Below are 21061 nucleotides of genomic sequence, written 5' to 3'. Positions count from 1 at the left end.
TTTATCTTTTAATTCTACTTTTCCATAAGCTTTTGAAGTACCCTTGTATGTATGACTTTATTATTCCAAAGTCTACCAGCTGTTGCAACTTTGAAACATCCTTGAAAACACTCATTCTCTCTCTCTACCTCTCTCTCTGTACCTATATATATATGTATATATATATACACACATACACACACATAAATATACACATCTACGTTTATATACACACATATGCACACATATGTATGTATGTATATTTATATAAACATATGTATATGTGAGTGTATGTATACAGCTATTTGTTCATATTTTTCCTAAGAAGTACCATACATATATATTTTGGTAAACCAGTAATGCATAACAATTATTTCATTTATTAGGTTATATAAAAGTTTTTATTTCTTGTCTGATTACTGACTTTTATTTGAAATTTTAAAAATGCCTCATTCTGACAGCATGAAAATTCTGTAAATATATGTATATTTAGAAGGGCCATATAATATACTTTGAGTCTGTTTCTCTCACTCGTAGTATAGGATTCACCCAATACAATAAGCTTATTCCACACAGATGCATATTCTTCCTGCTTTCTTCTGGAAGAAACATTATATCTTACCTATACAGGTGATTTATTACACCTGTTTATAATTCTGTATATATGCCAAGCTGACTGTGTTAGACGAGGAGGAATAACAATGCACCCCTGATACAGAGTTATGGGGAAATGCATATACCTGGCATAGTTCTACCTCTGTTGGGCTCATATGGTGAGGCTTCATACCCAAGAAAGCAAAGAATTATTTTGGAAGAAAAAAAAGACTCTTTTCTATGATCTCTAAACTCATTTTTGAAGAAATTAATATATGGTAAAAAATTATAGTTAAGACTTAAATGCAAGAGGCAAAAACTATAAAGCTTTCAGAAGATCAAATAGAAAAGCATCTTAATGACTTCAAGATAGGGATTTCTTAAAAAAGAGTTAAAAAGCTCAGTCATAAAAGAGAGAGTGATAAATTTGGATAAATTAAAATTTAGAATTGCCGTACATCAAAAGATACCATAAGAGGAGTGGAAGGCAAGTCACCAAGCCAGAGGATATATTTGTAGTACATAAAACTGTCAAAAGAGTAGTTTCTCTAGAAGAAAAAGGCAGACAACCCAATTAGAAATATGTGTAAAATATGGGAATAGGCACTTCAAAAAACAGGAACTTTTGTGGTAGATAAACATACGAGAAGATGCTCAGCAAATCACAGAACTGCAAAATAAAATCACAGTGAGATATCATTATGTATCCACCAGATTAGCAAAATTCAAGAAGTCTGACAATACTAAGTATTGATGAGAACGTAGGACAATAGGAACTTTCATAACTATTGGTAGGAACTGTCAAAAAATGATAATTGATATCATACCTAAATTATAATAGGAGCTAATAATTTTGTTTGGTGAGATTGAATGATTTCCTGAAGATAGCTCAGGATGGCCAGTCCAAAAGTTTGTGGAAAAATAGAAATGAAAGATAATACAAAGTTTTCCATGAACTTTTTGAAGTATGCTCATATACTGTACTGCATTGTGTTTGTACAGTAGGATGCTTTACATAAGAATAGGAAAACTACATCTATGTGCAACAATATGGATGGATCTCATAAGCATATGCTAAACAAAAAAGCAATACATAAGAGCACAAATATTTTATCATATAACATTTTAAAACAGGAAAAATAAGCTATATTAGGTGATAAAACTATGTAAAGCAAATTAAGGAAATGATTATTGTGAGTTAGGTGATTATCTCTGAGAATGAAGACTGGGATTTTTTTTTTTTTAAATTGAGGAAGGAGTTTTTATTTTTTATTTTATGTAATTTTATTAATTTTTTTACATTCTAGGATGTTGTTGTGGAGCAGTTGGGAAGGAGGGGGAGAGGGAAAAGGGGAAAGAAATGGGATGGAAGAAGGAGGAAGGAGAAAGGATGGGATTGAGGCCTGTGGCACCCCCCTCATTCCCACAGGGGAGACTGGAGGGCTTCCAGCAGTGGCTTGGTCATTGCCAGGCTAGGTGCAGATGTCAGGGGGGTGTGGCCAAAGCCCTCACCCCCCACCACCCCAGCTTGGGAACCAGGGGCCCTTCTTGCTGCAGCTCAGTGGTCATTACTGGGCTGGTTGCATGAGTTGGGGGGCGTGGCTGAGGCCCTCGTTTCCCCACAACCCCAGCTGGGGAGAGCCCAGGGCACTTCCTGTGGCAGCTGGGTGGTCCTCACTGGGCTGGCTGCGTGTGATGGGGGAGGGGTGGCCAAGTCCAAGGTTGTCATCTCTGGGCTGGCTGTGGGTGTCAGGGGCATGGCTAAGGACTGAGGGCCTCAACCACCCTGGCTCAAGACAGCCCAAACCACTTCCTGCAGCAGGTTGGTGGTTGTTGCTGGGCTGGCTGCACCTGTTGGGGGGTGTGGCCAAGGCCCGAGGCTCCCCACCTCCCCAGCTCAGGAGAGCCTGTGGCACTTCTTGTGGCAGCTTGGTGGTCATTGCTGGGGTGATTGCGCATGTCAGGGGGCGTGTGGCCGGGACCCTTGTCCCCTATCATTTGACTGGTTGTGGGTGTCTGGGGACATTGTTGAGGCCTCTGGCCCTCCCTCCTTTCTGGCTAGCTATCCCAGGGGACTTCTGGTCCTTCTAGGTGTTATAGGTGTTCTTTGGTGAAATGAGACCTTTATTAGTTAATATCAAACTTTGTCTCTGGTTGCAGGTACTTCGTTTTTTCTTTCAATTTTGTGTCGGATTATTTGCTGTTCCCACCATTTAAACTCTCTCTAATTTGTTGTCCTTTGCTTACTTCAAAAATAGGGGAACTTCCTGTGGGGACCAGTACTTGAGCTAGGTGGTTTAGCTAAATTGCTTCTTTGCTGCTGGATCCCTGTGGAAGGCTTTTTGTGCAGCTCAGGTTTTAATGGTTGACTTTATAGGGAAATCTGGTGCACTTGGGTTGTGTAGACACTCTGGTCTGGGCCTGAGCCTTTTCATCAAACTGCACCCCATGTGCTTCTATATTCCTGAAAAGTCTCCTCTGAGTGGTCCTATGCTGATTGGGGTGCAGAGCAGCTGTCCTTGCTATGCCCCAGTATTCTTCCAGTAGGCCCATTTCCCCCACCACCTGTGCTCCAAACACTTCCCATGGGAGAGGCAATGCTCCAGTCCCTTGCAATGACTCAGTGGCCTCTGAGTGGCTCCTTTGTTTCAGTTGTTGTGGCTCCTCACTCCTGTGTGGGTCCATGGGAACCCTATTAGTGGTCTTGCTGGCCTGGGGGCCACCAAGGCCCTCTTCTCCTCTGCCACCTCCAAGCAACTTCATTGGAAGGGCACAGCTGCAGCTTTTGCTAGCTCCTGCTCGGAGTGCTCAGCAGCTCCAGCCTGGAAGCAGCCGGGGCTCAAAACTGTCAGAATGGATTTTTCTTTCTCTCATCGTGGCTTCTCTCACTTTCATGCACTCTGTAGGTCTCTCCTTCTCTTCCCCTGAGTTCTAGCAGCCCCAGCTTGGCTGTCATTGCTTTTTTACAGTTGTAAATTGGTTGATTTGTGGGAGAGAGTGATGCTGGGGACCGTCTGTTCTGCCATCTTGACTGGAAGTCCGGAATTTTTTTTGGAATGCTCATGATGTTCTATTTCTTTACCTGCATGGTGATTACATGGGTGTTCTCTCTGTGATTTTCTTTGTTAAACTGTTCATATTATGTTTTAATCTGCTATATGTATGTATTGGGTGGAATCACATTAAATTGCTATTTTTGTAGGTTAAAAACACTTAAATATTGGAAATTTCATATGGCTAAACTAATATGTTTTATTTTACAATAACTTTGCAAAAAGAGAAAAATTGTTCTTATATAACAAACAGATGCTGAGTGTGGAGATAAAGGGACAGTAACACAATTGAGAGAATCGGAATGTACTTCACAAGTAAGTCAAATGTTTGGTTTCTAATTTCTAAGCAAAACATTCCAATTTAAAATATTCTGTGTTCATTTTAATTTCAGATTTAGTAAAATGAAGATCATTTATGAGAGATATTATTTTGGTAATCAGGTTTCTAGGGGGTTTACAGATTTTATTTTTCAGATTTAAAAAATGAAGCCACAAAAGTTTACATGGAAATATACAAAAAATTGTCATTAAAAAGTGGCAATATCTATTGAGACCACAACTAAATCGTGATTGAAGAAAACGCTTTTCTTTGGTAAGACTGAATGATTTAACCATGGCAATTCAAGACCAATGGATGCCATAAAAATATCTTGAAAGTATTTTTTAATAGTAGAAAGCTTCAGTGATGATAGATGTAGACAATCAAGTTTACCCTAGCTACTAAGGGTTAAAACAATGGAAACAACATAGTAGTATTCTGCTGTAAAGAAATACAGGTGATAAACACAATTAAAATTTTTTTGGTGAAAGGATGCAAATTCTTTCTGTAATGAGATTGGTATAATAAGAATATTTGAGAAATCACATTTCTAGCCTACAAAATGATATAAAGGAAAATTAGTATTCAGGTTCTCAATCTTTGTAGGGAAAGTAGCATAATGAATTTGTAAGGGCAAAAAAAAAAATGCTAAAATATAATAAGCAAACTAGAGCAAGATAGCTTAGAAGTAAATTACTTTTTCCTTTCAAGGAGGTAGCATATACAATTCTTCACCCAGAGCACAATGTGGAAATTTTAAAAGAAATGCCATTCCTAACCATTCTTCTTCATTAATTTCAGTATGTTCTGGTTGCCATTTACTTTTTCAGGTAGGGGTGAGAGAGATGGAGTTGGAAAGAAAAGAAAAATTCGAAAATTAAAAATAATTATAATTTTATTTTTTGGATACACTGTACATACTTTAGTATAACTTTCACCAATTATTCTTATTTTACTAGTTTTGTCTGTGAAATGATAACATAGATTAATATGGTGTTTTCCACATCACACATTTTTATATATGTCCTTTTGTTAATGCAGTAACATTTATTTTTATAATTTTCTGTTACTTCAAATTTGCAGGCTGTATACACAGAACATTTTGGGAAGCCAATAGAAAATAATGGTGATGAAGTAGAAGAAAGACCTGAGAATTTTCCACGAACTCCTGAAATTCCTATATTTTTAAGAACTACTGAAGCTGAGAAAACACCTGAATCTGTGAAGAAAATACAGCTCCCTAAAACCCCCTTGTTTGAAATGTAGGATTTTAATTAATAATTATAATTAAATTATATGTATATTGCATTATATAAATAATTGATAGGAATAGTAAGATGCCTAATAACCTATATAACTTTAAGAAGTTTTTGCTATGGAGTACTTCAGACATACAAAGGCGCGAGACAGTAGTAGTGTAATAAATCTTCATGTACCCATCACCCTGTTTGAACAATTAATGTTCTGCCATTCTTGTTTCATAGACTCTCCTCCCCATTTTTCCTGCAACATTTAACTAAAGATGACATAGATCCTGAGTACTTATCCACTGTAATATTATGTAGATTTAAGATCTTCCAAAGGATAAAAAACTTATGGAAAAATTAAGAATGTCAAGCTATAAAGCTATTGTCAGATATGGTAGATTGTGGACTTACAACTGAATTATATCCCAGCAGTCATTTTTCCATATGTTGTAGTGTTTTAAGCAATAATTGACATTCTGTTAAGTAACCTCTTTAGGCATAAATATTTTTTAAAAAATCATTCATTTTTTTATTAAAGCATAATTGATTACACATATTTGTGGGGTACAGAGTTGAATATTATTACCTGCATACAATGTATGATGATCATATCAGGATAATTAGCATGTTCATCATTACAAAACATAATCATTCCTTGTGTCTATTAACCAATTTCTCACTAAATTCCCTCCCCCTTTCCCACCTCTAGTAACCACAGTTCTGTTCTTTCCTTCTGAAAGTTCAATGTATTACTGTGATTGTTGTTTTTCTCTCTCTCTTCTTTGTTTGTTTATTTTTTAGCTCCTACTTATGAGTGAGGACATAGGATATTTCTGTGTCTGGCTTGTTTTGCTTAACATAAACTTGCAAAGCTCATCCATGCTGTTGCAAGTAGCAGACTTTCATTCTTTTTTTATGTCTGAGTAGTATTCTATTGTGTATATATACCATATTTTCTTTATCCAGTCGTCTGTTGACGGACTTGTAAGTTGGTTCCATATCTTGGCTATTGTAAATAAAGCTTCAATAAACATGGGAGTACAGGTATCCCTTCAACATGATGATTTCCATTCCTTTCGGTATATACTCAGTAGTGGAATTGCTGGTTCATATGGTAGTTCTATCTGTAGTTGTTTGAGAAACTTCCATACTGTTTTCCATAATGGCTATATTAATTTACAGTTCCACCAGCAGTATAAAAGGGTTCCCCTTTGTCCACATCCTTGTCAGCACTTTGTTATTCTCTGTCTTTGATAATAGCTTGTCTAACTGCAGTGAGATGATATCTCAGTGTAGTTTTGATTTGTGTTTCCCTGATGCTTAGAGATATTGAGCATATTTTCATATAACTGTTGGTCATTTGACTGTCTTCTTTTGAGAACAGTCTATTCAGCTCTTCACTCATTTTTTAATTGGATTATTTGTATTTTTACTGTTAAGTTGTTTGAGTTCCTTATATATTCTGGATATTAATCCCTTGTCTGATGTATAGTTGCAAATATTTTCTCCCATTCTGTAGGTTGTCTTTTTACTCTGTTGTTTCTTTTGCTGTGAAGAAACTTTTCAGTTTGATATAATCCCATTTGTTTATTTTTCCTTTTGCCGCCTGTGCTTTTGAGGACTTATTAGTCTTATAAAGTCTTTGCCCAGTCCTACATCGTGAAGTGTTTCCCCTATGTTTTCTTCTAGGAATTTTATAGTTTCAGGTATTACATTTAAGACTTTAATCCATTTTTAGTTAATTTTGGTATATGGTGAGAAGTACAGGTCTAATTTTATTCTTTTACACATGGATATCCAGTTTTCCCAGCATCATTTTCAGAAGAAGCTATCCTTTCCCCAATGTACGTTCTTGGTGCCTTGTTGAGGATAGTTGGTTGTAAGTTGGTTGATTTCTGGGTTTTCCATTCTGTTCCACTGGTCCATGTTTCTGTTTTTATGCTGGTACTGTGATGTATTGGTTACCATAGCTTTTTAGTATAATTTGAAGTCAGATAATATGATGACTCCAGGGTTACTTTTTTGCTCAGGATTGCTTTTGGCTGTTCTGAGTCTTTTGTTTTTCCACATGAATGTTAGGATTGTTTTTTCTATGTCTGTGAAGACTGTCATTGGTATTTTGATGAAGATTGCATGGAATCTCTAGATTGCTTTGAGTAGTATGGACATTTTCACAGCATTAATTCTTCCAGTCCATGAACATGGAGTGTCTTCCCATCTTTTTGTGTCTTCTTTAATTTCTTTCCTCAGTGTTTTGTAGTTCTCATTGTAGAGATCTTTCACCACCTGGGTTAAATTTATTCCTAGGTATTTTATCCTTTTGGTAGCTACTGAAAATGGGCTTGCTTTCTTGATTTCCTTTTCTGCTAGTTTGTTGTTGGTGTGTAAAAATACTACTGCTTTTGTGTATTGATTTTGTATCCTCCAGCTTTGCTGAATTTGTTTATAAGCTCTAGGAGTTTTTTGGTAGAGCTTTTAGATTTTTTTATACAAAGGATCATGTCATCTGTGAATGGAGACAATTTGACTTTGTCTTTTCCAATTTGGATGTCCTTTATTTCTTTCTCTTACCTGATTGCTCTGACTAGTACTTCCCATACTATGTTGAATAAGAGTGGTGAGAGTGGGCATCCTTGTCCTGTTCCTGTTCTTAGAGGAAAAGCATTCAGCTTTTCCCCATTCGGGATGATGTTGGCAGTAGGATTGTGACATATACCTTTTATTGTGTTGAGATACTTTCCTTGTATACCTAATTTATTGAGAGTCTATATCATGACGGGATGTTGAATTTTGTTAAATGGTTTTTCTCTGTCTATTGAGATAAACAAATGATTTTTGACCTTGATTTTGTTGATTTGGTGTATCACATTTACTGATTTGCATTATGTTGGACCATTTTTGCATCCCTGGGATGAATCCCACTTAATCATGGTATATAATCTTTTTGATATGCTGTTGTATTCTGTTTGCTAATATTTTGTTGAGGATTTTTACATCTGTGTTCATTAAGGATATTGGCTGTAGTTTTCTCTTTTTGATGTGTCTTTGTCTGATTTTGGTATCAGGGTGATGCTGGTCTCATAGAATGAGTTTGGGAGAATGGCCTCTGTCAATTTTTTTGGAATAGTTTCAGGAGAATTTCTATTAATTCCTCTTTAAAGGTTTGGTAGAATTCAGTAGTAAAGCCATTCAGTTCTGGGCTTTCCTTTGTTGGGAGACTGCTGATTACTGTTTCAATCTCATTGCTTATTATTGGTCTGTTCAGATTTTCTGTTTCTTCTTAATTCAGTCTTGGTAGTTTGTATGCGTCCAGAAATCTATCTGTTTCCCTCAGGTTTTCAAAGTTGTTGGCTAATGGTTTGTCTGTTTTTCTTCTCAAAAAACCAATTTTAGTTGAACTTTTGGATTTTTTTTTTTTTTTTTTTTTTGGTCTCTATTTCATTTAGTTCTGCTCTGATCTTGATTATTTCTTTTCTTCTACTAATTTTGGGATTGGATTGTTCTTGTTTTTCTGGTTCTTTGAAACACAACATTAGGTTGTTTATTTGAAGTCTTTCTGTTCTTTTGGTGTAAGCATTTATTTCAATAAACTTCCCTCTCAGTACTGCTTTTACAGTATCCAATAGGTTTCAGTAGGTTACACTTGTATTTTCATTTGCTTCAAGGAATTTTTTGATTTCCTGCTTTATTTCTTTTTTGAACATTGGTCATTCAGGAGCATGTTGTCTAAGGGCCATGTATTTGGTATAGTTTCGAATATTTTGTTTGTTGTTAATTTCTGATGTTATTCCATTGTGGTCTGAAAATATAGTTGATATAATTTAAATCTTTTTAAATTTGAGACTTGATTTGTGGCCTAGTATGAGGTCTGTGTTGGAGAAAGATCTGTGTGCTGAGAGAAGAATGTATATTCTGCCAGAGTTGGATGAAATGCTCTGTAAATGTCTGTCAAGTCCATTTTATCTAAAGTGCTGTTTAAATCCAATATTTCTCTGCTAATGTTTTGTCTAGATGACGTGTCCATTGCTGAGAGTGGCATGTTAAAGTCTCCAGCTAATATTGTGTTTTGGCCTATCTCTTCCTTTAGATTCAGTAACAGTTGCTTTATATATCTAGGTGCTCTGATTTTGGGTGCATACATATTTAAGATTATTACATCTTGGTGCATTGATCCTTTTATTACTATGTAATGTCCTTCTTTGTCTCTTTTTATATTCTTGGTTTGAAGTCTAGTTTATCTGATATAAGTAAGGAGACTCCTGCTTGTTTTTGGTTTCCATTTGCCTGGAATATCTTTTTCCAGCCTTTCACTATTAGTCTATGTGTGTCTTTATAGTTGAAGTGAGTTACTTTCAGGCAGCATATAGTTGGGTGTAGTTTTTTAATCCATTTAACCAGTCTGTATCTTCAAAGTGGAGAATTTTATCCTTTTACATTCAGAGTTGTTTATGAAAAGTGTTGCTTTCCTTGTTCCTGCCATTTTTATTAATAGTTTATGGTAGTTTTATATTTCTTTTGTTCTTTTCTGTCCCTTTTATGGTTTGTTTTTGCTGTTTGGTGTTTTCTTGTAGTAATAAGATACATCTTCTTTCCCTTTCTCTTTTGCATATCTGATCTACTAGGGTTTTTATTCCTTTTTGTGTATTTATGGTGATATATGTTGCTTTTTTGATTCCAGATACAGGACTTCCTTGAGGAATTCTTGTAGAGCTGATCTTGTGGTGATGAATTACTACAGTTTTTGCTTGTCTGGGAAGGATTCTATTTCTCCTTCATTTCTGAAGGAAAGCTTTGCTTGGTTGGCAGTCATTTTCTTTTAGGGCTTTGAATATGTCATCCCACTGTCTCCTGACTGTAGGGATTATGTTGAGAAGTCTGCCGTTAGCCTGGTAGTGATTTGACACTTTTGTCTTACCATTTTTACAATTCTTTCTTTGTCTTTGACTTTTGACAGTTGGTAATATGTCTTGGGGAGGTCTTTTTTTATTGAATGTTTGGGGATCTTTGAGCTCCTTGAATCTGGGAGACTGTATCTCTTCCAATATTGGGGAAGTTTTCAGCTATTACTTCATTAAATAGGCTTTTGTTGCCTTTCCCTTTCTCTTCTTCTTCTGATAAAGCCATAATACAGATGTTTGTATGATAAGGTTATTAGAAAGATGTCATTGTTATGTTCATTTTTTACAATTCTTTTTCTTTATTTTTTTGGTCAAACTGTATTAATTCATAAATCCTGTCTTCTAGTTCAGAAATTCTTTCTCTTGCTTGTTTTATCCTGCTGCTTATGCTCTTGTTTTTATTTTTTATTTCATTGAATGAATTTTTCAGTTCCAGGATTTCTGCTTGATTCATTTTTATTTTTTTGTATCTCTTTGTTGAATTTCTGGTACATGTCCTGAATCTTTTTTTTTTCCTTTACTTCACTGTGATTTCTATCTACTTTTTCATCCATCATGTTGAATTTCCTTAGTATTGATATTTGGGATTTCTCTTCAGGCGATTCACCAGTTTCCTGTTTGGGGTCTCATACTGTAGAATTGTAGTCTTTTGGGGGTGTTTTGTTTGCCTGATTTTTTTATGCTTCTTGTATCTCTGTTGATATCTGGGTATCTGGTAGTGTAGTCACTTTTTAAAATTCTTGGAGTGGTTTTTCAGTGGAGAGACTCATACCTATAGAAGTGTTGTATATTGATAGTTGGGTTGGGCTATGTACGTTTGTTTCTGGGTAGGTATGGTAGTAAGTGCCAGCTTGCTCCCTGCATCTTCTCAGCTGGTGCGGGTGGACCGCTGTGTCAGAAGGGACACTGGGCTCCTGGGGGACGTGGCATTGATCCTAGTGGCTTGTACACCCCCAGCTCACTCTCTACTGGTGCGGGCAGGCTCGATGTATCAGGAAGACCTCTGGTCCCTGGGGGTAGGAGGGTGTAGATTCAGGCAACTAGTGCAATGGGCTGACACAGCCCCTGCTCACTATCAACTGGGGTGGGCATTGAGTTGGGAGGAGCTCTGAGCTCCCAGAGGAGGGGGGTTGTGTTATCCCAGCAGCCATTGCAAGGGGCCAGCACAACTCCTGCTTGCTATCCACTGGAGCGTGTGTGGAGCATTGAGTTGAGTGCTGTGAGCTGATGGGGGAAGGAGGGCATGGATTCAGATGACCAGAGCACTTCCCCTACTCTCCGCTGGCAAGAGCAGTTCCCCATTCCCAGGAAGAAGAAGGGCATGTAACTATGCAGCTGGTCTGCTCTACCTGTGCCCTCTGCCAGGATGTGCAGGGCCACTGGGTTAGCAGGACTCTGAGCTCTCTCAGCTTCAATCCCCAAATAGCAATGTCCAGTGGCAGCCCACAACCTAGTGTGGAGGGGTGACTCTGTATGTAGTTCCCCTCTGGGAAAACAGGGTCATATGGGCTCTTAGCTGCTTCACATGCTGGGCTCATTGTCTGCAAGGGCCATGTGATTATCCTGCAGCTTGGTTTACAGGCATCTAAGGTGGGAGTCCCAGCCATCAGCCCTCCCCTGCCTACCTTGTCCTGGCAGTGCAGGGTTTCTTCAGTCTCCAGGCCAGTCCTGGTCAAGAGTTTTTCCTGTCCTTATATGTTGTTGCCTTGAGATTCCAGGTCTTGGGAGGGTTTCCTCACTGTTTAGCTGGATTTGTTGTTTTCCCCCAGACACTCTACTCTTCAAGTGACAATCTATTTATTGCTTTGGACTTTCTTGCATTAGAGGAGAGGGCTGGCCTCCTGTAGCCAGCCATCTTGTCATAAAATAGGCATAAATATTTCTAACATGATTGTTTAAATTTGGAAAGCACAGATTTGTAGTTTTCAGCCAAGAAAATAGTGTTGTATTTGACATTTTTGTTTAGTTCAGTCTCTTCCTTAACACTGAACCCTGAGGTGCCTCTAAAACATGTCAGATTTCATTTCATTAGAGGTCTCTCACCTGTGTTCTACTTCTGTATTTTAAATCGCTGCTAGGAGTTTTATATATGCATGTCATGCTGTTGACTCAAGCACAGAAAGTTCGAAGTGGAACTCATCATCATATCTGAGAACTGTAAAAGAATGTGAGATCATATACTGAAATCTCTCTCCATGGAAAAGAAAATTATGATCTGTAAAGTTAAGTGACTCATTCATGGTCATAGAGATAGTCATGGCAGTACTGTCAGACTTCTGTTATATTTAACAAACACTATATGTAGCACTATGCACAAGCCACTGTTCTCGGAATTTTATAAATATTGCTCGTGTAATATTCACAACAAGCTTATGAGGTGTAGGTACATTATTATCATTATTTTATAGATGAAGAAACAGAATAACAGGTGATACAAGTAATCAGTGTTAGAGTTGAGATTTAAATCCAGTCAGTCTGGCTCTAGAATTCATGCTTTTAACCACTGAGTAATATACTGTCTTGGCTAAGTTTAACTCCCTTATAGCAGTACTATATTCTGTAGTAGCTGGCTTCTCACCAAGACTAAAAATCTTGTTGACTGACTTTCAAGATCTTGAAGAAAATATAGTGTCAGAGTTAAAAGCTTGGACTTTGAATCTGGATTGCTGCATTCAAATCCCAACTCTGGCATTTACTATTCTTTTGAGCAAATCATTTAGCCTTTCTTTGCTGCAAAATCCTCTACTGTAAAATGGAGGTGACAGTAATAGTACCTATTTCATATGGTTATTGTGAGGAATCAGTAAGTTATGCCTGTGGAAGTACCTAGAATAGAGCCTGACAATATATTCTCACTAGGTATTTATAATTAATATCCCCAAATTAATTATTCTACTTTATTAAACATTATTCTGCACCTCTTTCTTTATACATTTGTTATTTCAGTAACTATTTCCTACCTCTCCCCACTATGTTAGTTCTCACTTTTGTGTTGTTACTTACGGTGCTTACCAGTCTGCAGTGTTTAATAATAGATTTTTAACATTTTGTGATTTCTTGTTTCTCTGTAACAGAAATAAAAATGCAGTACCCGAAGGACAAACACAAAAGGAATCACCTGGATTTTCTTTTCTTATGAGTTATACTTCTAGATCACCTGGATTAAATTTATTTGATTCTTCTGTTTTTGATTCAGAAGTCCTATCAGATCAGGTAATATGAGAAGCTAAGGTTTTATTTTTAAGAATTGTACACTGGAACTTTGAGTAATTTTAGTTCTTTAGTCTTAAATTGTCTTGAGGCAGAATACCAACAAAAGCAATTTTTATTTATTTATTTATCAATTTAATTAATTTATTATCATTATTATTATTATTATTTTACGTTCTAAGATGTTGTTGTGGAGCAGTTGGGCCAAGGGGAAGGTGGAAGGGAAAAGGGGATAGGGTGGGAGGAAGATGAAGCAGGGGTGTAGTCAAGGCCCATGGCATCCCCCTCATTCTGGGTGGGGAAACCAGGGGGCTTCTGGTGGCAGCTTGGTCGTGGATTGACTGGATATAGACTTTGGGGGTTGTGGCTGAGGCCCTTGGCCCCCTCAACCTGGGAGCCCTGGGTGCTTCCAGCGGCTACTCAGTGGTTGTCACTGGGCTGGATGCAGATGTCAGGGGGGCATGGCCAAGACCCTCAGACCCTAACTGCCCTGGTTTGGGAACCTGGGGCATTTCTAGCAGCCTGGTGGTCGCCTCTGGGCTGGATACGGATGTCAGCGGGAGGCATGGCTGAGGCCCTCAACTCCCCCCCCACCCAGAAGCCTAGGGCACTTCTGGCAGTGGTCCGGTAGTTGTTGCTGGGCTGGATGTGGATGTTGGGAACACGTGGCTGAGGCCTTTGGCCTCTCACCACCCCAGTTTTGAGCCCAGAGTGCTTCCAGTGGAAGCCTGGTGGTCATCACCGGGCTGGATAAAGATGTTGGGGGGATGTGGCTGAGGCCCTTGGCTCTCCCCTACCCCGACTTGGGAGCCTAGGGGCCTTCTGGTCCTTCTAGGTTTTACAGATGTTCTTTGGTGGTGTTAGACCTTTACTGGTTAACATCAGAACTTTGTCTCTGATCTGTGGGTTTTTTGTTTTTTCTTTCAGTTCTGTGTTGGATTATTCACTATTCCCACCACTTAAACTCTGCACTGGAACTAATTTGTTATCCTTTGCTTACTTCTAAAATGGGGGAATTTCCTGTGGGGCCTAGCACTTGAGCCCTGCTTTTCTGCTGATTCTCTGGGAAAGGCTTTTTTTGCAGCTCAGGTTTTAATTGTTGACCTTGGAAGCACTTCTGGGTTTTGTGAGGTCCAGTACACCTAGGTTGTGTGGAAACACTGATCTGGGCCTGTGTCTTTTTAGCAAACTGCACCCTTTGCAGTCCTTTATTCCTGACTAGTTTCCACTGAGTGGGCCTGTGGTGATTGGAGGGCAGATCAGCTGTCCATGCTATGCCCCAATGTTCCCCTGATGGGTCCGTTTCTCCTTCCGCCCGTACTCCATACACTTCCCATGGGACTGGCCATGCGCCGGTCACTTGCAGTGACTCATTAGCCTCTGAGTGGCTCCTTTTTCCAATTGCTGTGGCCCCTCGCTCCTGTGTAGGCCCATGAGAACCCTGTTAGTGGTCTTGCTGGCCTGGGGGCCACCAAGGCCCTCTTCTCCCCTGCAACCTCCAAACAACCTCATTCGAAGGACACAGCTGCAGCATTTGTCAACTCCCACTCCATGTGCTCACCAGGGCCAGCCTTAAAATGGCTGGAGCCCAAAATGGTCGGAGTGGTCTTTTCTTTCTCTCATTGTGACTTCTCCTGGCTTCATGAACTCAGTAGGTATCTCTTCCTCTTCCTCTGAGCTCTGGCAGCCTCAGCTTGTCAGTTGGTTGCTTTTTAAGAGTTGTAAATTGGTTGACTCTGGGAGAGGGTGATACCAGGTACCGTCTATTCTGCTGTCTTGATTGGAAGTCCAGAGGCAATTTTTTAAAAAATTTTGAGTATTGATAGTATAGCAAAGTTTCCTATTATCTTTTTGTCTTCAACTTCAGATGCCCCAAATTGATATCCATTCATTAAAAAAAAAAAATCTCAGGATAGGGATGATTTAAATTGCAGTTAAAAGCATTTAAAAAATGAGGTTGGCTTTGTAGTTAATGTATCTTACTTCTAAATGAATTTTACATATTCTCAATGTGAAAAATGCTCCATGTTATAAGTTGGTCTTTTCAACTACATGTGTGTACATAGCAACATTATCATTGGTTAAGTTTAAAAGACATAAAGAATTTCCTTCCAATATTGATTTCTACTGTTCAGTGATACAAACCATGATAAAGTGCTTATTTCTGTATTTAGCTATTAAAACTGAAAATTAAAACATGCTTTATTTGAAAAGTAGAGATAATAGTGTAGTGGTTAGACCTAGAATCTGAAGCCAGGGTACTTGGGTGTGTACTGGGTATGCAGTTTTGGATAAGTAACTCTCCATTTTCTTTCTGTAAAGTGGAAATAATTATTATTACCATAATGTTTGTGTATTGAATAAGTTCGTACACATAAAACACTTAGAAAAGTACCAACCACTTAATAATGCTATGTAAATATCAATGTAATGGAAGTATTATATTATTGTTGCTCATTTAAATAAGTCACATTTAGGCAAGTTTATGTAGATTGGAATATTTTATTTCTGTATCTCCCACATTATATTAAATTGTTGAAATTATAAATTTATTGGTAGATGATATACTACTGTCCATTTTACAGTATTTCACGTATTCAACTTTTTTTCTCAATTTTTATTTAAATGCTTATTTCAAAAACAAGAATTCCTAGAAGTGTGCTGGGCATGAAAAAATAGACTATACTTACTTAACCCTCATTTACATAATAACACAAATATGCAAAATCAGATATATAACCTAAACAGAAAACTTGTATATTTTGAATAAAGAAAGCCACAAAACTATTGAAAAAAATTGTTGGCTACATGATAAATAAAGTACTTGTATAGGAGGAAAATTTCTTCCCCAAATGATTTATAAACGTAATCCAATTTGAATTGTGGCCAGATTGTTTATCTTCAGTTTTTTGTTTTGTTTTGTTTTGTTTTTGTGTTGGTGGGGTTGGGGAAGGAGATTGGCAAAATAATTAGTAAGTTTTCTGGGTCAAGGATAATCAAGACAATATTTAAAAATAAGATTGGTAATAAGTTAATATGGAATTCTAAAAAAAATATTTAACACAAAGGAAGGTAGAAAAGAAAGAGCAGGAACAAAACACAAAGGGAACAAACATAAAACAAATAGCCAAATGTTAGACTAAAAAATATGAACTTTTTAATAGTTACATTAATATGAATAGGCTAAACTCTTCATTAAAAGACAGAGATTGTAAGAGTGGATGAAAAAAGCAAGACCCATAAGAAACATACTTTAAATATAAAGACAAACATGAGTTGAAAGTAAATGGATGGAAAATGATATATCATGAAAACTGTAAGGCTAAGAAGATCACAGTCACAGTGGCTATATATATTATTTTTGGTAGTCTGCAAGTAAAGAACATTACTAGAGATAAAAGATAAAAAGATCAATTCATAAGGAAGATATAACAATCACAAATGTGTACGTGCCTAATAACAGTTTCAAAATACATGAAATAAAAATTGACCGAATTAAAGGGAAAAATGGATAAAAACTCAAACGTAGTTAGAGGTTTTTAACATCCCTTTCTCAAAAATTGATAGAATTAGACAACACAATCAGTAAAGATCTTCTATGAGATCTGAATAGCACCATCAGTCCTCTTGACCTAATTGACCTTTATAGAATACCACATCCAACAACTGTAGCATATATATTCTTTTCAAATGCTGATGGTAAATTCACTAAGATAGACCATATTCTGGCCCATAAAATGAGTCTTAATTAATTTAACAGGATTAAAATCAGAGTATGTTCTCTGACCACAATGGAATTAAATCAGAACTTAATACCAATACTCTGTCTCAGAAAATCCTATATGGGTAGGCCATAGATCAAGGAAGAAATCATGAGAGAAACCCAAAAATATTTTGCACCAAATTACTATGAGAATTCAGCTTATCAAAAATTGTGGGATGCTGCCAAAGCCAAAGCAAAATGATAATTAATTAAATAATATTTAATTAATAAGTTAAATAAATTAATAGAAAAGAAGAAAGGTCTAAAATCAATGACCTTAGGTTCCACCTTGAGAAGCCAGAAAAAGAACAAAGCAAACCCAAAGCAGAATGAATGCCTGTTAATATTTTATCTATTGCCAGAATCAAATCAACAGGCCTTATTTTAATATAAGTAAATGATAGGTTTTGAAGTTAGATCTCTTTTAGTACAATAGTGTGCAATATAGAAAGTTTCTTTATGTGTACTCTGATTCTGTATATTAGAAGAATTAGGCTTTAGATTCAAACATAAATGCTCTACTGTTTTACTGATTTCACAACTAATATTTAATGGAAATTGTTTTTCAGTTCAATGACCGTTATTCTGCAGGAAATATAAATCCTCTCTCATCACAACAAGAAATTGGTAAGTGATTTGAAATTTCCTACATTTAAAAACATGTTAATTTTTTGTTAGTTTTTAGTTTGTCTCTGATTTTTTTATGTGCTCAGTTTCTTTAAAAATTAGTTACCTCTGCACCATTCACTAATTTTTTTTTAACAATTTAGTTTCTTTTCTCACTACTCTACCAAAACTTCTTTCTCCAAGATTACTAATGAATTCCCAATTATTAAACATTATGTGTATCTTGCATTTATTATCATATTCAGTCTCTTTACGGCATTTGTTATTGTTGAGTATTCTCATCTTTTTTCTGGAATTTTTGGATTTCCTCCTATCTCTCTGGTGCTTAGTTTTTATTCAATCTTCTTTCTTCTTTTGTCCCTTGATAGGTTAATTCATTCAACATATAAGTATAAATATTATATATATTATATTTTATATCAGGAACTGCTTTTGGCTCTGGTGATAAAACAGTGGACAAGAATGCAAAGTTCTCATAGGGTTTTCCTTCTAGTGGGAGAGACTGAAAGTAGACAAATCAATGTGTAATATGTCAGGTAGTGCACTAAACAATTTTTATGGGTTTGAATTGGGAGTCAGACTCACGTTACAATTTTTTATCTAATATTGCATTTGCTTTATTGAAAGATACAGGATAGGAGATAATAGCAGGTATGCGTCTTTGTCTTATTGAGAGGCCTACCAGCTACGCAACTAAGCTTTCTTTTGCTACCTCACCCACATGGAACATGTCAGGCTGCTTTACAAGAGGCATGGTGCATGTAGGTCACCTTAACATAAAAGCTGCAGCCTCAGTTTCCCACCAGTCTTTTAAAGCATTCTAGTTATGAGGCCTAAGGTCTTGATGTGGTAATTCACAGCTTCTTTAATTCAGGTACAATCTCACACAGGAGAGTAGGCAGACACAGTATTCTACATTTGCCCTAATTCTGTATTTTCTAAGAAAACAATGCTGTGAAAAGTCATACTCTATCATTCTTCTGGTGGGCCTGAGTCAGCCTGGGCTTGAGATTAGTTATTTACTAACTGTTGGTGATAGATACCATGAAGAAAAGTAAAACAGAGTAAAGGGAATAAGGAATACTTGGATTGGGAAGGTGGTTGCCATGTTACAGAAAAGTCAGAGAAGGCATCACTAAAAGGCACCATTTAAGCAGAGACCTGAAGAAGGTACAGGTATAAGCTGCTGGGAAAAGTGTTTCAGGCAAAGGGTGAGAAGGTCTTGAGGTGGAAAAATGCTCAAATTTTACAATTTACCTGCTGTTTAATGTTCTTAAACAGCAGGCAAATTGTATGGAGTGGAATAAAGGAGTAACTGGTAGGACATTAAATCAGAGAGATTGGAGGGGGAGCAAATCATGTGGAACCTGTAGACTCTTAAATGCTTTGGGGTTTTTTTCTGAGTGAGATGGGAAGCCATTGGAGGGTTTTGAGCTGAAGCCTGAAATGATCTGACAGGTTTTTAAAGAATTACTCTGGCTGTTGTAGGGAAACAAGGGAGATAGTTAGGAGGCTATTAAAAGAATTGAAGTGAGAATTGATGATGGCTGGATGGTGGCAGTAGAAGTGGTGAAATGTCTGATTTCGGTTATAAAGTTTTGTTTAAATCTAATGGATGTGTCCGTAAGTCAGTGGAAAAATAAAGTGAAAAAGGGAAAGAGGAAGAACACAAGTATCTGGTAATATGTTTGTCCATTCATCTGTCCGTCCATCCATCTTTCTACTGGCTCAGCTCTATTCAGAGTGAAATAACTGACATGTTTAAAAACATGAAAATTTTTTACTAAGAAGTGTGTGTATACAAAGAAAAAAAAAGACAAAATTTCAGAGTGTCACAAAGTAAATTCTTTTGCTTAATGTACTAGATGATTAGTTCACTATGGAAAAAATATAGGTGCTTTAAAAGACTTTTTTCAAGTAAGTCTTTGGATTACTGTAGATTTTAAATCATTTAATAATAGCTGATTTTAAATTATCAGATGTTGAAAATATATTTTTATAATTATAGTTTTAAAATAATATAATATAAAGCAGTATTTTTCCTTAATGGCAATTCTGGGAGTCATCAACCAAATAATTCTGTATGTAAAGTTGATTTTAAAAATTTATTTTAAAACCATAGAACTCCTTTTAGTATTCTGTCAATTTCCTTGAACAATGCCATGAACAGAGAATAGTTGAATAAATTGGACTTAAACAGTATCTTCCAAATCCAGCATTTTTTCCTTCATTCCCTTGACTACAATTGTAGGTAAGGCTTTTATTATCTCTTTGCTGGACAATAGACTTCTTTTCCTTTTGGTATCCTCACTTCTTTACTCTCCTGTTCCAGCCTTTCCACATATTCTTTCCTGGGTAATCCTTATAAAGTGGTCCAAATCATGTCATATCTCTGCTTGAAAACCTTTAATGGCTTCTTGTTACCTACTTAATAAAGTCTAAATTCTGTAGGGGGTACATTCAACAATCTTTCCAAGCATATCTTCATTAATTCCCATTTAATACATATTATTTCTCAGTGCTCCTGCCAAGCCGAATTCATTTCTGTTACCCTAATAGTTCCTATGCATACCTGTGTCTGTGCCTCAGTTCTATTCTCTTAATTTGAGTGTTTTATCCTACTTTTTTACCCTGTATATTAGATCTTTATATACTCGAGTTCAAATTATTTGAAAGTAGGGTTTAAGTTTGAGTGTGTTTTAACTTTCCATAGTACTAAGGACAATGCCTTGCACATAAGAGGAGCACAATTAAATATCTGCTAAATAGATAAATGATTCAATGTTACTCTATTGTATGCAGTATTGTAATTCGATAGTTATGCAAATTTTATACAACATGAATAGCATGATCTTGTAATATTTATCTTCCTCAGGAAACTTATTTGGGAAACCAGAAGGAGAAGATGCCTTTACGTTTTCTTTTCCATCAGAGGCTTCAACTCATGCATTTGGAGCTGGAAAAGATGATTTTAGTTTTCCATTTTCATTTGAACAGGATCAAAATTCAATACCTTCTCCTTCTTTAAAGGGTTTTTCATCTTCCTCACAAAAGGCAACACAATTTACTTTTTTTTGAACTAGTTATTAATTTCTTGAATTATTTTACTGCTCTGTAATTATATAGGGAATAAATTTACATTATTACTTAAAACATGAAGACTATCTACTTTCTTTTGTTGATTAAAGCAACAATTGGTTACCATAGTTATGTTATTCAATTATATTTATTTCAATATTGAAATATTGAATATTTCCTTTTTATTGGTGGCATTAACTAAGTCATTATTTTATTTTGGATTTAATTTTGCAAGCCGTGTTGAGGTAGAACTTTTGTTAATCTTAATAGAATTTGATGTTTTTTCATTAATC

At 36.5% G+C, this 21061-nt stretch overlaps 1 protein-coding gene across 1 annotated transcript in view; it reads left to right on the top strand.

Annotated features, from left to right (window-relative positions):
* C3H14orf39 (chromosome 3 C14orf39 homolog) overlaps positions 1-20768 on the top strand; it is a 41275-nt gene extending 20507 nt beyond the window's left edge. Inside the window, exons 14-18 of the mRNA XM_063091801.1 lie at positions 3880-3941; positions 5029-5207; positions 13159-13303; positions 17633-17690; positions 20566-20768. Coding sequence (XP_062947871.1) covers positions 3880-3941; positions 5029-5207; positions 13159-13303; positions 17633-17690; positions 20566-20768 — 647 coding nt within the window. The remainder of the gene's footprint in view (positions 1-3879; positions 3942-5028; positions 5208-13158; positions 13304-17632; positions 17691-20565) is intronic.
* The last annotated feature ends 293 nt before the right edge of the window (positions 20769-21061 follow it).

Source organism: Cynocephalus volans, chromosome 3 (genome assembly GCF_027409185.1).
Source record: "Cynocephalus volans isolate mCynVol1 chromosome 3, mCynVol1.pri, whole genome shotgun sequence".
Lineage (NCBI taxonomy): Eukaryota > Metazoa > Chordata > Mammalia > Dermoptera > Cynocephalidae > Cynocephalus > Cynocephalus volans.
This window is presented reverse-complemented; position numbering and strand designations above follow the sequence as displayed.